This window comes from Epinephelus lanceolatus, chromosome 9 (genome assembly GCF_041903045.1).
Source record: "Epinephelus lanceolatus isolate andai-2023 chromosome 9, ASM4190304v1, whole genome shotgun sequence".
Lineage (NCBI taxonomy): Eukaryota > Metazoa > Chordata > Actinopteri > Perciformes > Serranidae > Epinephelus > Epinephelus lanceolatus.
In genome coordinates this window covers 12,321,164-12,345,375 of record NC_135742.1, presented here as the reverse complement: position 1 = coordinate 12,345,375, position 24,212 = coordinate 12,321,164, and the positions used below count along the sequence as shown (strand labels likewise).

At 39.4% G+C, this 24,212-nt stretch overlaps 2 protein-coding genes across 9 annotated transcripts in view; one reads left to right on the top strand and one right to left on the bottom strand.

Annotated features, from left to right (window-relative positions):
- fam47e (family with sequence similarity 47 member E) overlaps positions 1–9,034 on the top strand; it is a 19,917-nt gene extending 10,883 nt beyond the window's left edge. Inside the window, exons 1-5 of one of the 2 annotated variants that reach the window (XM_078170579.1) lie at positions 3,932–4,027; positions 6,905–7,250; positions 7,335–7,507; positions 7,623–7,782; positions 7,903–9,034. In XM_078170579.1, the coding sequence (XP_078026705.1) occupies positions 3,993–4,027; positions 6,905–7,250; positions 7,335–7,507; positions 7,623–7,782; positions 7,903–8,103 (915 nt within the window). In that variant the 5' untranslated portion in view covers positions 3,932–3,992 and the 3' untranslated portion in view covers positions 8,104–9,034. Of the gene's footprint in view, positions 1–3,931; positions 4,028–6,904; positions 7,251–7,334; positions 7,508–7,622; positions 7,783–7,902 lie in introns of those variants that run through there. The other variant, XM_078170580.1, reaches the window with a different exon arrangement.
- Positions 8,677–24,212, bottom strand: LOC117252239 (uncharacterized). 7 transcript variants are annotated; one of them, XM_033618984.2, is made up of 24 exons: positions 24,011–24,212; positions 23,781–23,835; positions 23,600–23,657; positions 23,049–23,197; positions 21,955–22,142; positions 21,737–21,852; positions 21,353–21,662; positions 21,197–21,255; positions 19,933–20,043; positions 19,693–19,774; positions 19,335–19,454; positions 17,028–17,222; positions 16,657–16,893; positions 16,366–16,534; positions 15,041–15,193; positions 14,556–14,668; positions 13,307–13,465; positions 11,797–11,889; positions 11,433–11,555; positions 10,933–11,060; positions 10,569–10,631; positions 10,315–10,382; positions 9,573–9,722; positions 8,677–8,782 (listed from the first exon to the last, which is right to left on the bottom strand). In XM_033618984.2, the coding sequence occupies exons 1-23, from the start codon at positions 24,011–24,013 to the stop codon at positions 9,613–9,615; spliced, it is 2,862 nt and encodes a 953-aa protein (XP_033474875.1). In that variant the 5' UTR covers positions 24,014–24,212; the 3' UTR covers positions 8,677–8,782; positions 9,573–9,612. The 7 variants fall into 7 exon arrangements, with proteins under 7 accessions (XP_033474875.1, XP_033474871.1, XP_033474874.1 ...); XM_033618980.2 differs by having other exon boundaries at positions 23,781–24,212; XM_033618983.2 differs by having other exon boundaries at positions 10,569–10,628; positions 23,781–24,212.

Here is a 24,212-nt window from a genome sequence, read left to right as displayed (position 1 = left end):
TGGTTCCATTGCTTTGTTTTGATATTATATTGTGCATGTGTGGAATAAATAAACAAAAACGATGAATGCACATCATAAAACAAATAAACAAAACTAGCTTTCCTTGAACTTTTCTGGATAAGATGAATGCATATAAAGTGTTGAAATAACTAAACTATTAAACTGACATTGTGGATTTTTTATGGATCAGTTTATAAATATGGGATTTGTTTTCAAATTGTTCAGATTCATTCCCTCTGCTGTGACCACATTAAGCATATCAGCAGTTTGCATGTGTAAACTAGATATGGTCCTCCACATCCTATTATCTACTCCCTGATTTTTTTATTTTTTTTTTCCAAAGGGGCTGCGCCTTCCCAAGTCAGGCCATCTTCATGCAACCATTTAGAGAGCTGTTTGTAGACAATGAGAGATTACCTAGGTGTCGTATTTCAATATTTATAAATCAGGAAATCCTTCTTAAGAGGAAAGAATGGTACGGTAAGTAAAACCTGGAGTACACAAAGTTTCAGGCGTTTCCTCACTGCAATCATGTAGATAGATAAGAACATGGCAAGGAACAAAACAGTTTCTATGGGCACGCAGGCCACATTACTGCTGTCGGATAAAAAAAAAAATGCAACTTAGAAGGCAGCTTTATTTATAGCTTGAGCACCATGTATGTTTGAGTTTATCCAGGCAGGAATAAATCACTTATATTAGCTTAAGAATGGCACATTTTTCCCATTCCTCAGAAGACCAGGTAGCTTTTAATGTGAGGTAAAAACATAAAAATAACCACAAATAGACTTTGTTCCATGACTGCAGTTTGGTTCACTGGTCTTCTCTTGTAAAAAGCTTATTTTAGGTACCTATATGAGAACACCAGGCCCAAGCTGGTAGTTTCACAGCAAGGATACACACTAACTGCAAAGTTCAAATGTCATGTACAGTTCATCTCAGTGAGTGCTAGTTTTGAAGCATGCTGACATTTTTAAAACATAACATTCAAGTCATCAGTAAACCAGAAAGGGGAAGCAAAATGCCTGACCTGACAATTGGAATTAGCAGGTCACTGTATGTCACCCAGTCTGACTCAAGTATGTGGGAGAAAGGTGTTAAAACACTCCTCTGGGAGTCACATGAGTGAAGTTCCACCTTCAGTAAGTTGAAATTCCTCAGAGAAATGGCACTGCATTGACGTGATGTCGTCATGGGTACGTTATCCATTCATACTGTAGGTCTGTGTTGCTGCTGCATCATGTCAGTGGCTCAGAGCGGTCCTGTGACAGCACGAGGCCAGAGAAAGAGGCTCAGGACGACTGGAGCGATAAACAGACCCATTCACAGGCTACAGAAGCTCATACACATACATCATGCTAAGGGCTGCTGGGGTTGACATATATGACATGCAGTTATCTGCCCTTTCCATCAGCTAATGGTTTCTTTTCAATGTGTTTTTCCAAAGCATTAAAACAAAGCTCTTATCAGAAGCTATTATTGCTCTCAACACTGTCTTTAATTTAGTAAAAACTGAACAGGTGCTATTGTTCTTACTGCTCCATTAACAACAGGATCTTGTAGGCAAGTTATGCAAAATTTAACATGGGTGTACAGTGAAATAAAGCTGTCAAGTCTCAAAGTTGTATTCAAATGTCACAGTTTTATGGCTGCATTGAAGCTGGCTGTGTCGCTGGCAAACAAACGAACTGCAACAGCGCATTAGACAGTTCACTGACTGCATTGAAACTGTTTACTAAGTTAGTTTGTTGCTATAAATAGGGATCACCAGTGCTGAAAGAGAGGAAACAGTAGCCCCTCTGTCCCAGCAGCGATTTCCCTGGTGTTTGAACAGCAGGCGAGTCGGGGGACCTGAACTCGGGCTAATTAGCTAATTCATCAGCCCTGAAGGGAATGACATGTGATTAGATACAGTCAACAACAATCACTTTTCTATGCGAGAGATGTTGTCATGAATTTCTCCACGATCTGAGCAGCTGCACACGATAATAGCAGGAAAATATGTGGGGAGTAAACAGCAGTAAGTACAGTAAGAAGAAGAAAATCAAAAGCAAAGGCAGACAGTTGAGCACATTAAGCTGTGTGGTGGAACATAAATGTGTCGGCTATGTTTACATGAATACTGTCCCTAACTACACATTTAGATAGGCTACCTTTATTTAATTGAGTATTTCCTTTTTATTGTACTTGATGCTGGGCAAATATTTTGCTTTGTACCCCACAACTTCTTTGCAGATTATGGCTTTACATAAAAAGATATAACAATCGTATAAATATTAGAACAAGTGCACAAAAGTAAAAAAAAAACAGCTACTACATTGAAATTAGGTGTATACGGTAAATGATTACATCTTGTAGCCAGTCACAATAGGATAGGCCCTGATCAGATCGTTATCTTCTGCAACTGCCTGTTCCTCTAAAGGTTTTATGTGTATGTAGATATCTGTATCTTACTTGTGCATATGTATACTTTTGTTCCTCTTTATCTTTTGTAATACCGTATAGCAGTTTATGTTGTTAAAAAAACACTAAAAATATGTTTAGAAAATAAATATATAACCGAAAAGAATATAGTCAAATGTAACCCCTTTGCAATCATCAGCCTTTCAATAAGTAACTGTAATTCAATTACACATTTTTTTCTCAGTAACTGTAGACATGTAACTAGTTACTGCCCAACACTAAAATATGTTTATATTAATATAACACCGGAGTACATTTATTTTTGATATTTTTATAGTACATTTGGCTGATAATACTTGCACACGTTTACTTGAGTAAAATTTCCAATGCAGGGGTTTTACCTGTGGAGTATGTTTATATTCTGGTATTAGGCATATTATTTAAACAAGGGGCAGCTATAGTAAATCTTCCACCCCTGACAATTAAATATTTTTATTTACAGTGATTTCAGATGATGTTGGCATGGGCACTGTTCAGGATGGCATTAACTAAACAAATTCTTTAACAAGGAGAGCCCCCTAGTGCTCAAATACTCACACAGTAGGGTCAAACTAGAGGAATTTTGACTCATTTTTTAGGGATTATAACTTCTGTAAATGTGCTCCTGGTTTGTGCTCTCATATTGTAAGACTAAATAAACAGGTTAGCTTGCCTAAAACCATAAAACAACTATAACTGTCACTTAAACAACACAACAGCTGCCACCACATAAGTAAATACTAAATAAATGTGCCTATAAGTTATCAAATAATGTTATCACCTTTCATACACCTCGCAGTCCACTGTATAAAGTTGCTCTGCACCTAGCCGGGTTAGGGACTGTTTACTGTGATGTAAAAAGAGGGAGACATGTAGGTATTTTTTTAAGCACAGGGAAAGGACTTATGTTTTTATTTCGGCTCAGGGGAGGGGCATATAAATTCAAATGGTTGCATTTTGTATTTTTTTTTTTTTTTTACAGCAGATTTTTAAAGAAAACATTACTTCCACACCTGTCCATGTTTTCTTTACAAATTGCCAAAATTCAGGGCACCCTGTGGCTCAGTGGGGAGGGTGAGCACCCTGTGTACAAAGACAATGTGCAAGTTTAATCTAATAACAATTTTGTTTCCACTAGTCACCCAGGGAGGCGCAAGGAAAAATAATTGTAGCTTCAGGGAGGATCAATAAATAAATAAATGAAGTCACACTCCAGTCACCACCCTCCTCTGACAAGTAGAGAACAGTCCCTTAGCTTACAGGAAGAGTATTTATTTAAATTGAAAGTTTCTTCCTTTAACAACAGCCAACTCTATCCGACTGTAAAGACTGTGTTTACGCATTAAATGTAATGTAAAACGATTATTTAGCGTCCATTTTGTTTATCTGGAAACCCCCCCCCCCTGCTGTTGCCATAGTTACCAAGTAACAAACCACAGGTCGCGAGCCTGTTAGATTGTCACATTGGACGTTATCACAGAAAAAGAGCTTTTTAATCTACAACGATATATTAATAAATAAATAAATAATAGGCCTGCTGATAAGGAGGGATGGACACCAATAATACACGGCCTATTTTCCCTTGGTAAGTGACATTTAAGCTCGTCTGTGTCACCATTTTGACAAAATTATAAAACTAGTTTAACAGTTGTTTGTTGTTTGACAAGTAGTTAATGTAGTGCTGTGTTAAGTAGGACTTACTTACTAATACAAAATATAAACCACCAATTAATCAGGTGTATTATCACAGGTTCAGCTCCCAGCACTAAAAGCTTTCCATCATTTCACAATAAAATCCCTCTATTGCGAAAAATGACATTGCGGACCCTTGGAATTGCTTGATTTATCACATTTCAACTCATAGCCTTATTCACACTGACTAATCCAGCTGGAGACCCAAACGAGCAAGAGAGCGACACTGCTTGCAGCTTTAATTACTTTTGGTATTTTAAGTAGGCCTGTATTTTATTTTTTAATGCTAATACTTTTGACTTTAGGCTACGTATTTTTTTTTTAAATATCAAAGTATTTTTACATTGTAGTATTTGTTACTGTTACTTAACTACTTTGTGTACCTATCAGTAGTTTAATACATAACTGCATCACATTATTATAAACTGATATGAGGTACTTCTATTTCTATTCTATGTTCCACTACTCCAATATTGTTTGAAGACAAATATTACACCATTACTTAGGTAAGATTTTAAATACAGGACTTTTACTTATTTTTATACTATGGTATTGCTACTTTTTCGTACACAAAAGATTGGTGTTCTTCCTCCACCACTAATGTTCACCAGTAGTCAGTACAATCTTGAATAAAGACTTTTACCTGTGACAGTATTTTTACTTCTATGAATGCATTTTCCACCACTGATTTATTATTGGCAATGCCTCATTTTAGCTAATTTAACTACTTTGTGTAATTAAGGGTAGTTTCATCCAGAACAGTACATCACATTATATAAACTAATTATATGTTTTCTATGTAAATGCTTAATTGCAAAGTCACCAACTACAGCTGTGAATTTAATGTAGTGGAGTGAAAAGTTCAGTTTCCCTCTGGAACATAAGTATACAGTAACATAAAATGCAAACAAGTGCCTCTCAATTTTACTTTAGTGCAGCACTTGAGTGATTGTGCTTTTTACTCTCTGCTACTGATGCAGACACTGCCTGGCATACAAGCTGTAATTCAGACACTCGAGAGTCTCTGTGTCTTCCACTTGAGGATTTACAGTATTAATATATGTAAATATGATGTTTTATCACTTCCAACCCTTCATAGCTTCATTTTGCTCACCTGAACTGAACCTGTCTGAGGACAGAGAAATAAATGGAGATGAGGGGAGGTGAGAAATACTCAGAATTCACAGGAGCAGCAGAAGGGAGAGGCAGAAATAGATAAGACAAATATGTTACAGCATATCACTGCTGGTATGTACAGACTGCTATTTAAAATGGTCACTGAGCTGCTTCATTTAGACCTGCAGTATCTGTGTGTTCATGTCAACGACCAGTGGGATTAATGTACTTTAAGGTTTAAATACCTTTGAGATGAGTACTGAATACTCTGATATACAATAAAACCCATCATTAGCCTGGTGTTAAGCAGAGAAGCAGAGTCAAAGAGACGAGAATAACAAGAATACAGTCATTATTCTGAACTCCTCAAACATATCACAGGACAAGAGATATGTGTAATGCTGATAGGAAATTTGGGACAGAATCATGTGCTGTCAAGCCAGAAACATTATCAGCAATTGAGATGACTGAAGTAGGAGTATAACTTTATATCAAGCTACCGTTATCTCCTGCTCAAGTCTGGAAGAATGTCATTCTATTTATTAGGGGTTCATGACATTGAAGTTCATATGGGTGCATCTGTGAAATATTTTTGTTGCTGTAATAGGCTGTCTTCCTGTTTTTGACTGTTGTTTTATAAGTCATTTGCTTAAAAAAATAAATTCTGTGGATAAAATAACCATATAGCATTGTCTGTTTTTGCTTGACAAATACAGATACCCCACCCAATCAGATCTGCCCGCACCATTGACTCATTGAAGTCCAGACTCAAAACCTACTTTTATTCATTAGCGTTTCAGCCCCCTGCCTCTTACGTATGCCTTTTTAGCATTTAGTTGGGTTGAGTCAATACATTAATGCAAAAAAATGTGATGCTGCAAAATATAACATCACTGAGAGCTACAGGAGGCTTCTTTGTATAAGCACAGAACGACATGTCTGAACGTGTAACCAGTTTTTATATATGGTTCTATCCATCCCAACAGAATAAACCCAATTATGATAAACAACACAAAGAAACGACACATCAGAGCAGGCTGAATTACTGTCAGGCCCTTGGTAGAGAATACAAATGGTCTTATCTTCTCCTTTTACATCAGAGATACAACACAGTGACTGATCTTCAGTCAAGTACAAGCCAAGTGTCCAACTGGCAAAACATAAAGGAGGATATAAAAAGACGACTCAGAGAGCAACGTGCATGTGGTTGAAATAGAGATGCACTTCCTGCTTAAATATGGAAAAAAGATCCAGGACGGTGAAAGTCTGCTGAACTAGCATGTAAAATAAAAAACAGTTCTCCTACATTTTAAAATCCACTGAGATAAGGAAAACATAGCCTTTTGCAGTCAGATATATGCCATCCTTTAACTGAGTCTTAGGTCAAATTTTAATAATTGTTCATATTTTATGTTGTGGATTATGGTGCACAGTACTCTAACAGAAACAGGAGCAACTATACACTATTATACTGTCTGCCGTTTTGTGTCTGATAGTATCCCTGGGGCGAGGCTTTGAGAGGATACACAGCTGATACTGCAGTTTGCTTATTAAGTGTCCTTGACTATTATTATTATCCCTAACTTGTCTCCATATTGTTTCAGCTCATATTCAAGTATCTGGAACTGCTTTTCTTTTTTGTGTTAATTCTTAGGTACAAAGAGAGGTTGCAGACCAAGTATCTCAAAGGCCAAGCAAACAAAATTTCCATGGTTGGCAGTTGTTTGCGTTTTGCAAATGTGAGCCTTGACGACTTCAATGACTGTTCATCCATCTTATCCGGGGACCGGAAAGGTGTCTCACCGGTTATTTTCCATGACTCTCCGAACCACAACTCCTGGCAAAAGCCTAGAAAGTGCATCTCAAAAGAACAAGTCTGCTTTTCAAAGCAGATGATCCAGAAGCAGATTCGCAGAGAATATGTGGCTGCTGTGGAGGAGAAACTCAAAGAGCATCCTCTGGCTATGTTCCCGCACTATCAGGATCACATGACCCCAGAGGTAAGTGGAAATGACAGCAGTCTATGTGCCAGAACAATGACAAATTAAGAGTTTGAGTTGAGTGTTGTCGTCATTTCTCTACAGTTATTTGACAAGGTGGTATCCGTTTTGGACCCAGACATGAGTGTAAACAGTGCCTCTGCACTTCCTACGCCCACAGGAGACCATGCGGAGGATTATGAAGATGAGGAAAACTGTACAGAGCCAAGAAAGGAAGACCTGGACAGAGCCAAACAGGGAACTTCTGCCAATAAAATGCAAGTGTACTGGCAATCGGATTGGTAGCATTAATAAAATTGTAATTTTTTTTATCCATTTGGTCCATCCAACAAGTAAATATGAAGATTCTGTCTACTTTTCAATCACTTACAGCAGCTCTGATGTCCAAAATCCAAGTCCCAGAAACCCTTATGTTCTACACATGAATAAAAATGGTACCAAGAAAGGCAGGACGGTCAAAGTGAATAAACTGAGCACCCACGAAGACATGAAATCAGCTGCCAAACTTTTCAGCAGATGGTTTGCCTCCCCAGTAAGTCTACTACACTAAAAGAAACTGAAAAAACAAAATAAATGTCACTGTTTGTCAGACATGAAAACCAATATGATGTTAAAACGATGATACAAGGGACTTATGTTTTGACTCTTGCAGGATGAAGACACAAATGTCACTGATGCTGCATTAGTGGGAAGTTTTGACGGTGGCCTTCAAGACTCTTCATCACCAACAGTTTCTCAGGGCAAGAATGAAATCCTGTCACAGCCACAAACAGGCAGGACCGATTACGTTTCAAAACCCTCTGAAACCAATAAGGTGCAAGAAGAGAAAGGTTCACAAATAGCCGCTGATTAGAAAAATCCAAGAAGACGCATGGGTAAGACACACACAACATGTCTGAGGAGCTTTTGCTGGATCCAAAGAAGAGATAAAAGGAGGATGACTATGTGAGACAGTTGGTTTGTTGACAGAATGAGGAGCTGAAACAGATGTATGAAACCTTAGCTGTGAGGAGTTATGTAACCCACAATAGACTGTGACTGTCAAGGCTAAAAGGCAAGACTATACATTCGGGGGGGGGGGGGTTCAGAGACCTGTGTGTGATGTTTTCACAGCATTTGTATACAGAAAATGTACTGTAAGAAGAGGAACAAAAGGACAAGTCTGTCTGAAACACGTCCTCTTTTTCTCACTGCAGTTTGTGTGGGTTTGTTTCAGTATACGAGGAAACATGGATGATTACGCACTGTGTGTAAGCAGAGGTTTTATGTTTAATGGATGCCTAATATTTACCTGAACAGCCAAAATAGATGCTGCATTATCGTTAACTATTCCTCCCTATTTCTACAAGCTTGTTATACTGTGGGCAGCCATATAGACAAATACATGATAAACCTACGCTATGAAATAACCACTCAACTGCTCATGTTTCTTTAAAAACTTTATTTAAACAATAAATTACAAAACTACATCTGATTGGAAATCATCTTTTAACACTTCATCTAGGGAGTCTTCGAAATAGAAAAGGAGCTTTCTGAAAGACAAAAAAGTGAAGTAATTGTTATAAGGGGTGGGATTACAGAGAGTATGATTAGTCAATAACATTTACACGATTTTAATGACATCAGTTTAGTGAGCTGCTGAAGGACATGTAACGGGGAACTTTACTATTGCTGAAATAGATTTTGTTGCCTCATTCCATCCTGACGCCTCACACTCATGTGCTATGACATTTCTTGCTATGCTGCCGTTGATGTGAGGGAATGTGAGGGAATGTCTCTCTGTCTTATTTGCTATTGTACAACTTTATTAAAGCATTTCACTTTGTAAATGTTATTCAACTCTCCCTTTGAGTTAATATGTAGTATGATAAAGTGATAAACAGTATCTTGAAGAAAAACCCACAAATGACTCAGTCTATGAAAATAAAATATCACAGAAATACACTAAGAGTAGAAAGGACATTTACATTCAAATGAACACAGCCGGATGGTTAAGGCAACAATTTTTATGTGTAACAACCGTAGCAGGCTACCTTCCATATAAACAAACTGACTTGCAGGAAGTTGTGAAGTCACTGAGGTGAGGTTTTGCAGTAACGACTGTCTCTGTTTCCTTGCTACTAGAGACGAATTGAGGGTTGCTGAATTTATATAAGTGTCATCTTATAAGAAAATTAACTCATCAGGGTATTTGTTACCATAAAAACAAACAACATTGCAATTTTCTTTTGTGCTAGTCAAATGACCATGGCGAACAGTTCAATGTCCTTTCTACTCATTCTATCTCTATGGTAAATATGATGCACAATATTAACAGCTTACTGATAAGAGGGGTCAGCCTCAGGTCTGCTGTGTCTCACTGTCAGCTGTTTGGGTCAGAGGTCAGGAGAGAGTGGACAGGTGATCTGCGGCCCAGCGAGAGTATGTGCGGGGAGGATGTGTACCTCGCTGCTGGACTTGAAATAACACAGCCTAGAAAGGTCATTATATATGTTAGAGAACTGAATATGGATGTTGGCAAAGATCATCATCATCCATCATTTGTTGTATTTAGTTTGTCTGTCCTATACAAGGCTGCAACTATATATTTTATTTCTTGATTTATTATTTGGTCTTTAAATGTCAGAAAATAGTAAAAATACCAAGGTGACGTCTTCAGATTGCATGTTTTGCACACCAAACAATCAAAATCTCATAAAAATGATATAAAACTGAGAAAAGCAGGAAATCCTGATGAGACTAGTTGCCAGATTTGCTTAAGAAATTCCTTGAGTGGGGTGCCCAGTAGCTCACCCGGCAGAGCAGGTGCCCAACATACATGGGATGGCATGCAGCAAAGGGCCGTGGGTTGGAATCAAAACTACAGTCGTTGCGGCAGGGACATGCCCTTTGTACATGCGGCGCCTACTCTACCAGGTGAGCTAGTGGGTGCCCTAGTGACAGATTTCTTTCAGTTGACAGACAAATTATGTTTTAAACACTCACATTTATAAAAAGGAGTAACAAGAAACTGAAATTATTTTGCTGGATTGCCTGAAAATGACGAAGTAGTAAAGAAACTCACTCTCACTGAAGGATTTATTGTGGATCGTTTTCCCGTTGAGCTCAGCTGCCTTCAGGAAGTGCGGCTCGCTGTACACAGTGTATGCACAACAGACATAGATTACATCACATTAAGTAGCCTGCAGCACTTTGCGGTGTCATGCATGTTGCATGAGGGGTGAAAGGTCACGTGGGTAGATGGTGTGAGAGCCTCCATGCTCAAAACATTCAAATTTTTTGAAATAAAAAAAAAGATGGGTTAAGTTTGCTCCCTACCTGCCACAGGTTTTTCTTCTAAATCTGGAGGGAGCTTTAACTTCTTCTGCCTTGTCAGTCCTGCTGTAGGTGTATGGGAATATTTAAACGTACAGTGAGACATTACACATATTACATTTCATAACTTCAGACACAAACAAGTTTCTTGACTTTAAAAGGTCAACAGCTCATCTTTTTTTATGATATATTACAGTAAAAGCAGTGAAACATGGTGTGGTCACTGAAACAAGTCATGTATGGTCCCCCTCCCCCTCCTCCTCCACTCCAAATGACTTAATAGCATCACATGATTTTCATCTGTGGCCTAAACTAGCCTAAGAGCGAAGCTAATCCTTGAAATGTGTGGGAACAGAGCCAGACGTACAATGTGGTTCTGTGCACTCTCTCCGGCGCTGACCTCCTCCTGTTATCTGTGTGTGGTCTGTGGTTCTCCGAAATGACTCCTCGCAGCTCCTTGACGAGAGACCTGAGCTCCTGGGCGGGGCTCTCCTGCTGGAGGAGGGAGAGAGACACTGTCAATTCACTGCTGTGATGTCAATATTATAAATAGCTGGTCTGATTGGCTTGTATTTTAACAGAGAAACATGAGAACACAAGACAGTATTACACATTTCTGTAATTCATCAATTAGCAACAAGATCTTTTATTCTTATCTCAGAGCCGAACAGTGTTTCACTGAAATGATTTGCGGTCAGGTTTCTCTCCTTGCCACAGGAATGTAATGCCGTGTATGTTTTTGATTTAAAGGCCTAGCAGATGTGCTGAGCTTGTGTCTGTGCAGCCAAATAAACAATGATTCACACATGCACTTGACTGGCTGGAACCGTAGGAGACAAGCAAGATATAAGGAGTTCCTGGCTGTACCGTGATCTGGGTGTTGGAGGCGTGCTGGGAAGAGGGTGGAGCAGTGAGCGCAGATGGGAATGGGGAGTCCAGGTCAGGTGGAGGTAAATTCAGAGCTGTGCGCAAATTTTGACCTTGGAGCTCCTATACAAAAGATAAAATTGGTTCACAGTGAGATTTGTTGCTCAGCTCCCTTTAAATATGTGAGTAAATCTGACTAGATTAAGACATAACTATCAAAACATGCATGATGAAGAGAAAACAGCAGATAGCATAAAGCATCTACATTAAATATAGTTACATTTTCAGGTATGCATACTGTATATAGAGTGGAAAAACACTCTTTCTGCTTCCAAAAAGACTCTTTGTCTGTAATAAACTCTACCTTCAAGTCCAGGGCGTGTTGGAGTTTCAGACGGAAAAAATCCTGCTCCTGCAGCTGGATGAAATCTTGACAATCTGCAAAGCTCTCTGACATCTTTGGGAAGATACAGAGAATGTGAAATGATAACACAAACAGAGGCAAAGCAGGACATATAAGGGTCTTTTTTATCTGAATATATATACTAACATTTTTGTTTTGTTTCAGAGGGAGATAATAACTGTTCAGAGAAAACAGAAAACAAAATTAAATGAGAGTAATTCTTGGAATGAGAAAAAGTTATTCAGATATTGTTTCTGTTTTAAAACTGTTGCTGATCATCAAACTATTTTAAATACCTTTTCTAACAGGCTTTTTCTATCAGTATCTATATTGGGACATTGTATGCTTTTATTTGATAGTAGATAATAAATGAGGGGGGAGGGAGATTGGGTATGAAATGCAACAAACTCGCTGACCAGACATGAACTGTGGATGTTACAATTCCAAAAGTGGAGTTGTATGAGGTTCTTATGACCATAATCAGTGTATTATCTGTACTAGATGGTGATGGTGGTTGGTACATCCCTGCTTTACCTTGCTGTCAGACAGCCCTTTCTGACAAGGAACTGAAGCCCTAATATTGCTCTCTTTAAAGCCTCTAAACTCCATTGACAGAAACTGTTAACTGTTCCTTGCTGGACACAGGAGATGCCTCGATGAATTAGTTCGTTTGTGTTAATGTGTGACTTTTGTGAATCTGAATTAACTCTTAAAAACACCAAAGTCGCATGATAATACAAACAAACAAATCAAGGCATTGTCCCGAGTTCAGTGAGCTAAAATTGCTGTTTTGTCAATGGAGTCTGGCTTTTTAGAGATCATGGATAGGTTTAACTTTCTGTTGAGCTCCCTGTCAGAAAGGGTGGTCTGGCAGGAAGAAAGAGGTTAAAACATTCGAAATATAGCGTACACTTAAACTGATATTGATTTTTTTAGGGGGTTAAAACACATTTTTCTGCTGCTGTTCTGACAACTACCTTTATAAATGTGGTCAAAAATATGGACATGTCCTCTGAAATATTTTTTCGCCTCTAAAACACACTCCTCATGCCTGCATCGTGTTGGTAGGTCATTCTGAGTGGTAGCTCTATTTGTCAGGACAACGGCCCCGTCCACAGCAGTACATTTCTTTGCTTCTGTGGCAATACTCCTGCAAGCTTCTCTAACCTGAGAGCGTGCAGACCAATGTCAACTCTATGTAATACACTGAGTGTGGATAACACAACCTCAGTGGATAACAACCTCATGCAACCCAACTTCAAAAAGTCTGAACTATCCATTTAACCTCGAGGCCACCAACACTTCATTGTGGAAAAACATCAAGGATTTTTTAATAAAATTTGGTGCGCACTATTTCGACTTCAAACTTAATATATATTTCGGTCCATCATCCACTTATCAGGCTTCTCTTAACAGCAGATATCATTAGGTTGTGATATAATGACTAGAATACAGTGTAAATGTGCTTCACCTTGTGAAGGATTGCCTCCAGCTGGCTGATCCGCTCCCGCAGCTGTTTATCTTTGGAGCGAAGGGCCTCCAGCTCATCGCCAAGTTGTCTCTTCTCCTCCCTGACGAAAGTAAGCTGCTGGAGCTGACGCTGGTTCTCCAGGCCCTGGTAGCGCTTCTCCTGGGTTGGATGGAGAGTCAAAGGAAGAACGGAACAAACGGTGCTGACATGTGAAAATGCATTTGAATTCAGCATTTTTTGTGAAGTCACTGTTGAGAGGTCATTGCTCACTGTTTTGACCTGAGTCGGAGCTAAATGCATATCTAGAAGTTAGTTTTTCTTTTTTGTATGAGATTGAAGACATTTGGATGTCCATGAGCTAAATAGCTAACTTGTCAACAGCTGAGATGCCAAGTCTGCTGTTAAAGCATTCAAGAATAAAAATAAAACAAAAAACAGTAACAAAAATAAGCCAGCAGGCAGAAGGTAGCAGATATTTTAAGATGGTTTGCATAGGATCCAGAATTCATACCTAGTAAACATGACAAAAGATTTACAGATTGGATCAACAGTGGGCTAACAGCCCACTGTACTCTTATGAATTAAGGTATCATAAGGGGTTTTCGGGAGCTTAAGGACAAATTTAATTTACAAAATCAGGACCTTTTTAGACACTTACAGATTAGTGATTATATTAATAAAAAAATAAAGAAAAATTTGGCCACAGAAAATGAACTACTCCAAATATTTATTAGAGCATATGAGAATGAACCTTATGAAAAGGTCATGTCAAAATTGTATTCAAGCCTTCCACAACTAAACAAGGAAAATACATTTAGAGTTAAAACAAGGTGGGAAACTGAGGGAAACCTGACTATCACACAAGGGGAATGGGAAGAGATACTCAGACAACAATGGAAAACGGAGAGAATTTGGTTGGAAGGATGTTATGCGTTACTTTTGTGATCTTGCCCAGAAAAAAAGTCTTTCTCAAACCAAATGGATTGTTGGCGACTGTGTGGGAACAAAGCAGCAAATCACTTCCATATCTTATGGGGGTGCCCTTCGGTCACTCCCTTTTGGACTAAAATTCATGGTATTCTTGAAACGGTTTTAATGACCTGATGTACCTGATTAGACTGGAGGAACTTGAATGAAGGAAAAAGGATAAATATCTGCTAAGAATACAATTTGTGGCATGTTGATACCTCTTCTAAAAACCAATAAAAAAAAGGCTTGTGAATTAAGTTAGGGTTTTTTTTTTTCCCACCTGGTACAGCTTGTCCTTAACCTCCTCTAAATGTTGGATTTTGCCCTGCAGGGAGTCAACCTGCTGTCTCCTGGCGGTGATCTCCTTCTGCATGTCCATGGCTACCTGGAGGCCTGAGGCGGACACAAACGGATCAGACAAAGCAACAAAGAGTCAGAAAAGGGCAAAGAGGCGATCAAGCAAGAAAGAACATCATATCAACAGCACATTGTAAATCACAGAGCTTTAATCTTGGACAGGCTTTGTACATGTCAAGAACACATGTTCATGGTTAGACATGTCAGATTGTATCTCTCAGAATGGAATACAGTGGAGGAGGACATATTAATTTTTGCACTTTAATTGAACTATTCTAATATTCCAATCCAAAGTAAATCACTTTTATCTGTCTACTTGATCACAAATTGGATGTAAATCAGAGGATGTTTCTTTGAACATGAGATCTTTTAATTAAGTCTCAATTAAAATCACATAATGGATCCAACCGTGTCCGTCAGCTCCTTCCAGGGTCCTCAGGGTGCTCTTGACATGGTCCAGCTCGTCATGGGCGCTCCTTAGCTGACTCTGAAGCTTTAGCACCGCACCCTCGTGCTCCTCGTTCCTACAGCTGTGGAGCCGTTGCAGCTCTTTGTGCTCCTCTGAAATTGTGTCCGCACAAACACACGCATCACATCCACAGAGAGAAATGCACTTAAACACACACAGCGATAGAAGGGCTTGGTTGACAATGAAAACATACCAAACATGGTTCTTTGTTTTGTTAAAACAGCAGGACAAGAGGATCATTTGATTTGGCAAAAAACTCTGAGAGCTCTGAACTCTTTCTAGAAACAGCACTGTGTAATTCCTGGTGAATGAAAAGGTCTGGTCACACTAGTGTGCTGCTCAGAGGTAACATACAAAAGTCTACATGGACTATTATATTGTGTGGTAATTAATAAACAGCATGGTATTATCCAGGACTACCTAAGAATATTGTGATTTTAAAAAGTGGCAAACTACTAATTATAAATGAATCACAGTTTAAAAGAACAGAGTTAGAAAAGTGAAGGCGGTGGAGCTGTAATTAAATACATTTTGGACAATAGTGTCTCAAATATTTCCAAAGCATGGAGTAGGAGGAAAGAAGTGACTTATAACAGACAAAAGCCTCATAATTTATGTGGATTACAGACTATAATTTATTAATTCACGAAATGAATCAGACATACAATGTTTTAATAAATATGAACTGTTAAATGAAGATTTTGTTGCACTTGCGTTGTTTTTTTTGTATTGCTGCGGTCTAAAAGTTGCAATGCATGTTGCCATGTTTTTGTTGTGAAATGTGAAAATAAAACCACACTGTTCTGAGCGTTCTACTAAACCTCACCAAAAAGGTTGAATAAAGCTCCCACATCATGTTTAAACATTTTATTCCTTATTTTTTTAATCACAAGCGTGCACACGTACACCTTAACTCACTATTTCTAATGTGTTTCTATCACTTTGTGATTTATACTCAGTACTTGCAATGGATGTGGATGTAACAGCCTCTGTCATGGTGATTTTATTTATCTGTTGACCACGCGTTTCAGCCATTCTGTGTGTTTAGCAAAGTATTTGTAAATCACTGACTTCTGTTTATGCTCCACCACAATGATGCACACAGTGCAAAACTGTTTACCCCAACTTTCGTGCAGAACATCATGGAGTTGCCTTGCACTGTCTTTAGCAGTAATTTTTATTGATAAATCTGAGATGTTCGTGTGGCATCTTCACAACCAAAAAGCTATGTGTGGTGATACATATTCAGTAAAGCTCAACTCACTGGTGAGGTTGAGTAACTGCATGCGCAGGACATCCAGCTGGATGGTGAGCTGCTGTTTCTCCAGAGTTTCCTCCTGGACACGCTGACATTGTTCAGCCACAGAGGCCTGTAGCTGCCGCCTCTTGTGCTCTGCAGCAGCCAGGTCTGACTTGTGTTGGTCTAACTCAGCCTAATCATCAGGAGGAAGAAGAGAGACAAAGAGCAGGAGGTTGGTGGTGGGGTAAAGGTTTACTTAAGTCATATAATGAAACATTTTGATTAAAATTGATAGTTTCCCGCCTTGCTCCTGACCCTGTGCTGCCGAATCTCCAGCTTGTGCTGGTTAAGCTGGTTGCTGAGCAGGCTGTTCTCCTGGTGAAGGTTGTCGATAGTGCGGCTGTGCTGCACGGTCATTTGGAAGCTGCTCTCCATCTGCAACCTCAGAATATCCATCATCTTCTCTCGCTCATCCAGCTTCAGCCTCAGAGTCTCTCCCTCTGCATGCAGCATCTGGCATTGGCTTTGGGCCTCTTCCAACCTGGCAAGATGCTGGAAAAAATCAGTTTGGCTTCAGTTTAATGAGTCATCAGATTGGGTGCATAGATACCAGATCATGATATATATATGCTGGCAATCTAAATGGTTAATATTATAAACCATAATAATCTCCTATAGAACATTACATGCTGGGCTTCCTGCTGCCTGAGCTGCATTTCCTTGTTTTTCTCCTCCAGGGCTTCCTGGGATTTCCTCCCCTCCTGGGCCCTCTGCTCCAGCAGGGCCTGTAGGATGGTTTTCTCTTCCCTGGCCGCCTCCAGCTGTCCTCTCAGGACCTTTACCTCCTCCTGGAGCTTGAACTGCTGCTGTTCACCGCACCTCTAGAGGATAAAGCAAGACGCACAGTGGGCTGACTGTGTTTAAATAGGACAAAAATAATAATCTTTTGAAACTGTGAAGAAATATGATCTTGACAATGCTGGAGAAACTGGCTCAACATTTCATCTTGTGGAAGTCTTGGATGGCTGACTGGCCATGCATGCTCTGCATTTAAATAAACACTTCTGACCAGGTATGGTTGGTTATAAACAGTGTAGTAAGTCACTTAGTAAAAAAGCAACCAAAATAAATCATTAGTTACCTGTGACTTTAGGACAAAGGCATATGCCTGTTAAAAAACATACATGGACCGAGGGATCACAAGGTAACTCAAGCTACTTGCAGATTCCAATGGATTTTTGTATTGATCTCTATTTTCCTACAGTGCCAATAACGTACTACATTTTCAGCCTTTTGGTCCCCGTGAGAAGAGAAGGAAGTTCGACACTGCTCAATCTGAATGTCAAGGTGCACATCAGGGTTGGGGAATATTAACTGCCTACTGATGATAGGCCTAATCTATAACCAATATAGTATTTGTGCACCAATTTTTGGGGCATCAGTAATCACAATGGAAAGTGAAATATTTGTTAACTGATAACCTGTAATTGTTCAAACCAACTCACTAGCTAACTAACCACTGTGGCCTTTTAAATGATCATATACCTATTGCCTAAATATAGTAACCACACACTGCCTTACTGGCTATTATATGTTTGTATGCCCTCGTATAAAGGGTGAACAAAGCTTTAAAGGGTAAACCTGGATCCTTTTGTCATGTATTTGTGTTTAGTGAATAATGTGAACAGCATCTTATTTAAAATGGACCAGTATTGAGAGAATGTGCTGCAATTTTACCACTTGGAGCAACTGTGCACCATCAATTCATGTCCACTATAAGTGTTTGTTTTTGCCGCTGACAGACTCAGATTGTTATTACAAGTGTCTAACAACGTTATGGAAAGCAGCCCTACAAGATAAACCTTTTTGTTAAAGGTAGGATCTGGAGGATTTTCAAACAAAACCAAATATAGACATATACAAATGAAATCCTGCTTAATCATCACCTTTGGGCTTCTACTCATGTGTGGTGGTGACTCTGTTTGCAGAGCTCCTGCCCTTTAACTGTATTTTGATGGTTTTGTGAGCTCAGACCGTTTCTGGGCGGAGATTTCCCCAGCCAATGAGAGAGCGCAGGTGCCGTGCCCGAGCGTGCCCGAGCGTGCACCAGCGCGAGCCTTGTCTGAACCACTTCTGTGAAGCCTTCTTCCGTACCTCCGGGCTCCGTACACGCGGGAGAGTTGAGCCTGATAGGAGGGGCCGAATTTGAATGTGTTTACAAACAGCAACTGGAAAATCCTCCAGACCCTACCTTTAAACCAAAACAGCCCTGAAATCAATATTGCCAAACCCATCAGACTGCACCTGAATAATCAGTAAATTCATCATTGTGAATGACACTTTACTGAACCCTTAATTCACCTTGCTGGATGTGAAACAGGAACTTTTAGTGGACGTAAATTGGCAATATGAACATGTCGCAAGTGGTTACATCACAGCCTGTTTTGCTCAATGCTGGAGCAATTTCAAAAATTGTCGGTCCTATTAGCCACAAAAACATGGGACAATAGGGTCTAGGATGAAAAATACCAAACATACTCTTTAACATAGCCACATCTAGAACAGCCCCCAAACCCTCACCTTCTACTGTTACAATAGCTAAATGTACAAGGTCAAAACAGATGCCCCATGATACAGATACCCCCTAGGAATGAATGTATAGTGATTATTAGTAGGACAGGCAGCACAGCCTCAGAAGCCCATTCCTTAACCAGAGCTTCCATCTGAGCCTGACAATCCTCTTTGACCAGACCAGTGTCTTAAGCTGTTTTACCAGAAGATTACACACCTCTAGCTCTTTACTTTGCTTCATCATAATTAGGCAGAACACAGCTAGAAGTATCATGATTGTCATGTACAATCAACCTGACACTTCAGTTTTCACTTTAAAGAGCGTTCTTTAATGTTAACTTGCCTCTATATGAGGCCTTTGGGTATGAAAGCAACAAGAAGAGACAAAACGCTGGTATCACATTCATGGTTTGCTGCAGCACCTTAAGCTGGCCAAGCTTCGACTGAAGCTCCTCTGTTTGTTGTAAAGATTGCTCTTTCTCTTGCTGGGCGTTCACCAGCTGGGACTGAGCCTGAATGAGCTGCTGCTCCAGAAAGCAAACCTGCAATGTCCCAAACCAAACAAAATATCATTTTAGTTTTCATTCTGGCACAGGAAGGACATATTTGTATTTTCGTGACAAGACAGGAGTTCTATCACTGTTTATCTAATCTTTAAACCAAGGTGGTCTCACTGATCTACTGACTGACATCTAGTGAAGTGGATAAACATGTATGGTTAAAGGTCTCCGTATCTCATTGCTTTTATTGCCACACATATTGTTGTGAATTCTTCCTTACCTTATCTTTATGGCTGTTGAGGGTTGACTCAAGTTCACTGACCTGACACTGGTGCAGTGATGTCTGTCTTTCTGCAAGTTTCCTGGGCATAAAAAAAAAAATATAAATATATATATAAATATATTTTGACACATGCACATTAATTCAGAAATGCAACACTGTCTGATCATCTAAGAAGGTGTTCTTAGACTGCACACACACTCTGATAAAACTGGCACTAAATGATCTGGGGACACTCACTTTAGCAGCTCCAACTTGACACTCAAGTTGATGCTGTTGTGTTTTGATGAACTCAGTTTGTCAGTCAACAGTGCCACCTCCTGGCCAAGACTCGCAATCAGGTCTTCCATTCTAGGACACAACAATGTGATGAGTGAACTGCTGTGGCAGACGCACTATACTTAGGACAGACAGTGGAGCATTTTAGATAAGACACACACAACAATTGGAAGAGATGAAGTCATACAAGAACACTATCATCTGATATGGATTGGGCAAGCAGCTGCAGCTGTAAGTCTGGCAGCGCTGGTGGCCTTTTGGCAGCCTACACTGTGTCCAGTTATCATTTTCTAACTTAAATAATAATGAATGAATAGAAGTAAACACAACAATATTTGTCTTTCCATCATATATGAGTAAGAAAGCATCTTCACTTAAAGGGGCAGTTCACCCCCAAATCGTCATAATAATTTCATAATTCTCCTCTGTATCTGAAGTTGCATAGTGTTATAGATACTAGCCATAGAGATGTCTGCCTTCTCTCTGACATAATGGGACTAGATGGCACTCGGCTTGTGGCGCTCAAGGGGCCAAAAAAAGACATGTGAAAAACTCAACAGCAATGTCTCTTTCCAGAAATCACGACCCGGTTACTCAAGATAATCCACAGACCTTGTTGTGAGAGGTTTCATGTAGGAACCATTTTCTTTCTACAGAACTACACCCACCAACCGAATCACCTAGCAGAAGAAAGTGTGCATCTACTCATGAACGAGAGGCTTGTGCTTGGGGCAGTGCAAGATGTAAACATTAATGGCGTCCTTCTCAACTGAGCTCTGTGACAATAGCTAGCTCAGCAGTGACAGGCGAGCTAGCAGTAGTTGCATGCTTGCACTGTGATTAGGTTGGCAGGTGTAGTTAGGTAGGAAGAAAATAGTTCCTACATGAAACTGCTCACAATAAGGTCTGTGGATTATCTTGAGTAACCAGGTCATGATTTCTGGAAAGAGACATTGCACTTTGAGCACCACAAGCCAAGTGCCATCTAGTTCCATTATATTTAAGAGAATGGCAGATATCTCCAACACTCGACAGCTCACACCAAATAGCCTAATAACACTACAAGTAAAAGGAAAAGTACATATTTTTGATTTTGGGATGAACTGTCCCTTTAAGGAGAAAAATTTAAAATGACTAATCTATAATCAGAATAGTTTCTGATTCATTTTCTGCCAATTCACTAAATGATTAATCGACAAATCACTGCAGCTCTCCATTGAATTACCTTTCTTTTTGCTTATTTACTTCACTGGTTTCTTCACTCCCCAGATGTTTTATTGACTGCTATAAAACAGATGAAAAATATATCAGACATAACAGGAGACTAAGTGTAAGTCTAAGGTAGACTCAACATGATCTGTAATTGACTTCTTGTACTTACCAAACAAAGTCTCTCCTGTAGCTGTTCTGTGTCATTGTTAAAATCCTCAGTTAACTTAGGTAGCTGTCTTGAACTACTGGCGACATTAGGACTGGTGATGGCGTTGTGTCCGCATTGTGTCTCGTGAAATAACAGTGAGTACATGTCCTTTACATTCTGTTCCAGTGTCTCTACTCTCCTGTTAAGTGCCAACGTCTCATCCTCCGTCTCCTGCAGCTTCTGGCCCTCTGCCCCTTTAATGTTTTGGAGCTCCTCCAACATGAACAGCATCCTTTCCATCTGACCAACGTGTGTCCTTGAATCCTTCAATCTACAAATGAAAAGATCTGTGGGTCAAAGTGATATGAAACAGTTATTTACAGAAAATTTGATCAGTGTCTTCACCTGAGGTCAGACAGGGCATCCTTCTCCTTCTGCACTTTCTGCAACTTAGTCTGCAGGTTTATGATGGCTTTGTCAAAATTGAACGGCTCTTGCTTAGGTTGATCATGGGTCTGTGACTGAGAGGGTAAAATAATACATTACATGCAGAAAGCATTACCAAATAGGTAATTCAGACAGCACGAATGAATGATATTCATGACTAAAATAAAAGTATGAACCTTGTTGAGCTGCAAGTCAGACAGCTGTTGAAGACAGTCATCTACTGTATTCTCAAACACTTCCCTTCCAGGAGAGCTGTTTTCCCTATGGGCCACCCCTTGGTCTACGCTATCCAGATCACAAACCAGAGGCTGAGTCATGGCCTGCTGGTGGGTTGAAAGAAAAGTGGAATCCCCAGGTGAGTCATCTGCCAAAAGAGCAAAGGAAGTTCAAAATACACACTGTGCATGTTGTCATAGTTAAAGGTTGGTGAAACATGTCAGTATGCAACAGTTACACGAGCAAGACTTTGACTTGTGTTGAATTACTTTTAAAATACTTTGCTTTCCAGTGTTTTTCCCCTACATACAAGTAGGGGAAAACTCAATGAAAAACTTGAATAAATGAATGGATAAACATATTAAATACAGATGCGTCCATGCACCAGAGCTTACTAAATGGTTTGGTGAGTACAAGAATGACATGAATAAAATTCTATGGCCTTAACTGTCACCAGATCTCAACCCAGTTGAACACGTATTGAAGATTTCGGATCAACATATAACACAGTGCTCTCTGCCAACATCTCCATAAAAACAAAAGATATAAAATATACTTTCATCTTAATAACTATTCAGTAATTTCTGTGATTGTCCTTGATGCTGTATGTCCTTTGTTATGTCTGGCTAGGCTTGTGTTCTTTCCATCTGCTGTACTCAGGTTTGTCTCGCAAAAGAGAACTTGAGCTCAATGACATTACAAGATTAAATAAAGGTTGTTTATATAAATGAGGAAACATCTTGGCGACGACAGGTGGTCATGCCTCCAAAAAAGTCCACAGACTTGGCGAGGAGCATTGAAGCTGTTCTGGCGGCCCATGGTGGCCTGACTCCATGCTAAGACACTTCATGTTGGTTTTTCCTTTAATTTGTCACCCATCTTTATCTCTATATCAAGTCTAGTGACAAATATTTTGGATTAACCTTCAGCTTTACCACTTGTAATGGGTTTCAGTCAGTGTATCATAATGTGGGTATTGTGAAAAGTAAAATTATCTCTTATTTTCATGTCTGGCTGCTGCTACAAAATGTTGCGTGATGCCTCTTGTACTCACCAACATTAAAGCTGTGGTTGTGGCAGCTTTGTCCAGGTGAGCTGTGGACGCCATTTGTGCAGCCAAACCTCTCCAAGGCCATTTTGGTTGCATTTTCCACCTCTTCCTGAAGCCTTTGGGTTTCCTTGGTGCGCTTTTCAAGCTCCTCACTGTAAAAATGATCAATGGAGGGATGGAGAGTGTAATTCATAGATGTCAAGTGGACAAGAACAAGGGACTTTTAGAGGTCAGGTCAGGGCTTACAGTTATTAATTAAATTTTATTCAATCCATACATTTGTTTTGTGTTGTTCCAGTGGGTGTTTTGATGTGGACATTTTGTTAATTATATTTCATGTTACATATTTTGTGTTGGTCTTCTAATAACTGTTTGTTAACATGGTTTTATAGATCAAATTTGGATCAAATCAAAGTAAACATGAAGCTAAAGCAGTGATTGCTCATTAGTTGGGAGTTGAGCTGAAATATCACATGAGAAAATGAACTAATTATTACAAAACATATGCCATTTTGATGTTGCATTAAATCAGAAGAGTCTATAGTTTTACCTACCTCAATTCATCGAGTGTAAGGCTGTTACATCTCAGCCGAGGAGAGGCGTCGTGGGTCTCTGTAAAGAAAGTTAAACAAAGGACTTTAACTGACCAATTCCAAAACAGTAAGACAACAAAACTGTTCGTTTAATGACTTAGCTATCTGAGATTTCCAATAACTTAAGCTAACTGTGACTCACTGGTTGTTCTTGTCGTTTTCTGTGTTAGTTTTGTGTGGCTCGGTGGAGATTCAAACTGCAAAACATGAGCGCCATTATTGCTCGTAATACTCTGAAGATCAGAGGACTGAAACCCCGATGATAACATCTCTGTTCATATCAATAACTAAGCTCTGAGTGTTACTAACTATTAAACAGCTAAAGCTAACATCATCAACTAGCTAGAAAGTTGCCGTTAAGCGTAAAATCACCATGGAAACAGCATCCGTGGCTAATTCCTTGCTAGCGTTACGCTAGCAATAAATTGGTGTATCTTGGCGCTAATTGTTGACCTAGTTAAAATTTATTGACTGGTTATGTTATTCTGATATCTGTTTAGGTAAACCTGATATTGAAACGATAGTAAAAGTAACATTAGCGCCGACACTTTGAAATAATCCGTCAACATCCGCT